Source organism: Trichinella spiralis (assembly GCF_000181795.1).
Source record: "Trichinella spiralis strain ISS 195 chromosome Unknown Scfld2232, whole genome shotgun sequence".
NCBI lineage: Eukaryota > Metazoa > Nematoda > Enoplea > Trichinellida > Trichinellidae > Trichinella > Trichinella spiralis.
In genome coordinates, this window is record NW_003529171.1 from 13761 (window position 1) to 14710 (window position 950).

General features: G+C 36.1%; 1 protein-coding gene across 1 annotated transcript; it reads left to right on the forward strand.

Annotated features, from left to right (window-relative positions):
* Positions 1-277: 277 nt before the first annotated feature.
* On the forward strand, positions 278-517 carry Tsp_12659a (anticodon-binding domain protein; the record flags this gene model as incomplete). Its single annotated transcript, XM_003368583.1, has 1 exon — positions 278-517. A coding segment is annotated over exon 1 (240 nt), but the record flags the coding sequence as incomplete, so codon positions are not given.
* Between the last annotated feature and the right edge of the window lie 433 nt (positions 518-950).

Here is a 950-nt window from a genome sequence, read left to right on the forward strand (position 1 = left end):
GATTGGAGAATGCATTTTCAGGCGAAAAACCAGCCGCTTACGATGCCAAATTGTGGAATCTTGCTGGTATGATTTTTGGTGGCCAATGATTCTTCAACAAATCTCCAACGAGTCGAAGAAGGCCGTATATATTTTGCTTGCCACCGCCGAACATTACCGGCGATTTGCACCTCGGGCACGCATTGACTGTGGCAATTGAAGATGCAATTGCACGCAAGTATTGCATGGATTGGTGTTTGTATTTTTTCTTTCACTTTTGTCTAATTCAAGACATCGAATGTGCGGCGATGCTGTGCTTTGGATTCCCGGTTTCGATCATGCCGGTCTAGCAACACAGCTAGTTGTTGAAAATATGCTTTTCAACAAAAATGGCATACTGCGTAAAGAGATGTCTCGTGAAGATTTTGTTCGAGCTTGTGACGTTTGGAAAACGGAAAGAATGGCTTCCATCGAAAATCAGCTAATTAAATTGGGCAGCTCTTTGAGTTGGCAACGAACCTTCTACACAATGGATACTGTAAGCTGTATTTTTTTTTCTAACTTGACATCGATTCGATCGCAGGGGATGGATGGGTGGCAATTGTTTTGAATTTTTGAAAGTATATTTTTTCACATTCATTTAATTATTATTTCAATAATTTTAACATATGAATAATGTTTATCAGTAACTACTGTGAAAAATAACCTTCGTATCGTCAGTATTCACTTTGGGATGATTAATTTAGAAATTTATTAATGAACAATCATTTTTACAGTATCACATTTTGCAATTCAAGTATCTTGAAAGGCATGATCAAACAAGTACATAAAGAACAAAGGGAGAAAGATTCTTTTTAAATTCTCTTAACTGTTGGTATTGAATAAATTGCCTGACAATGACATTTTAGTTCTTTTTTTATTTTGAAAACCGGCCTAAAAGTTTGGATAAAAAGGATTTTTGGTTTTATTCC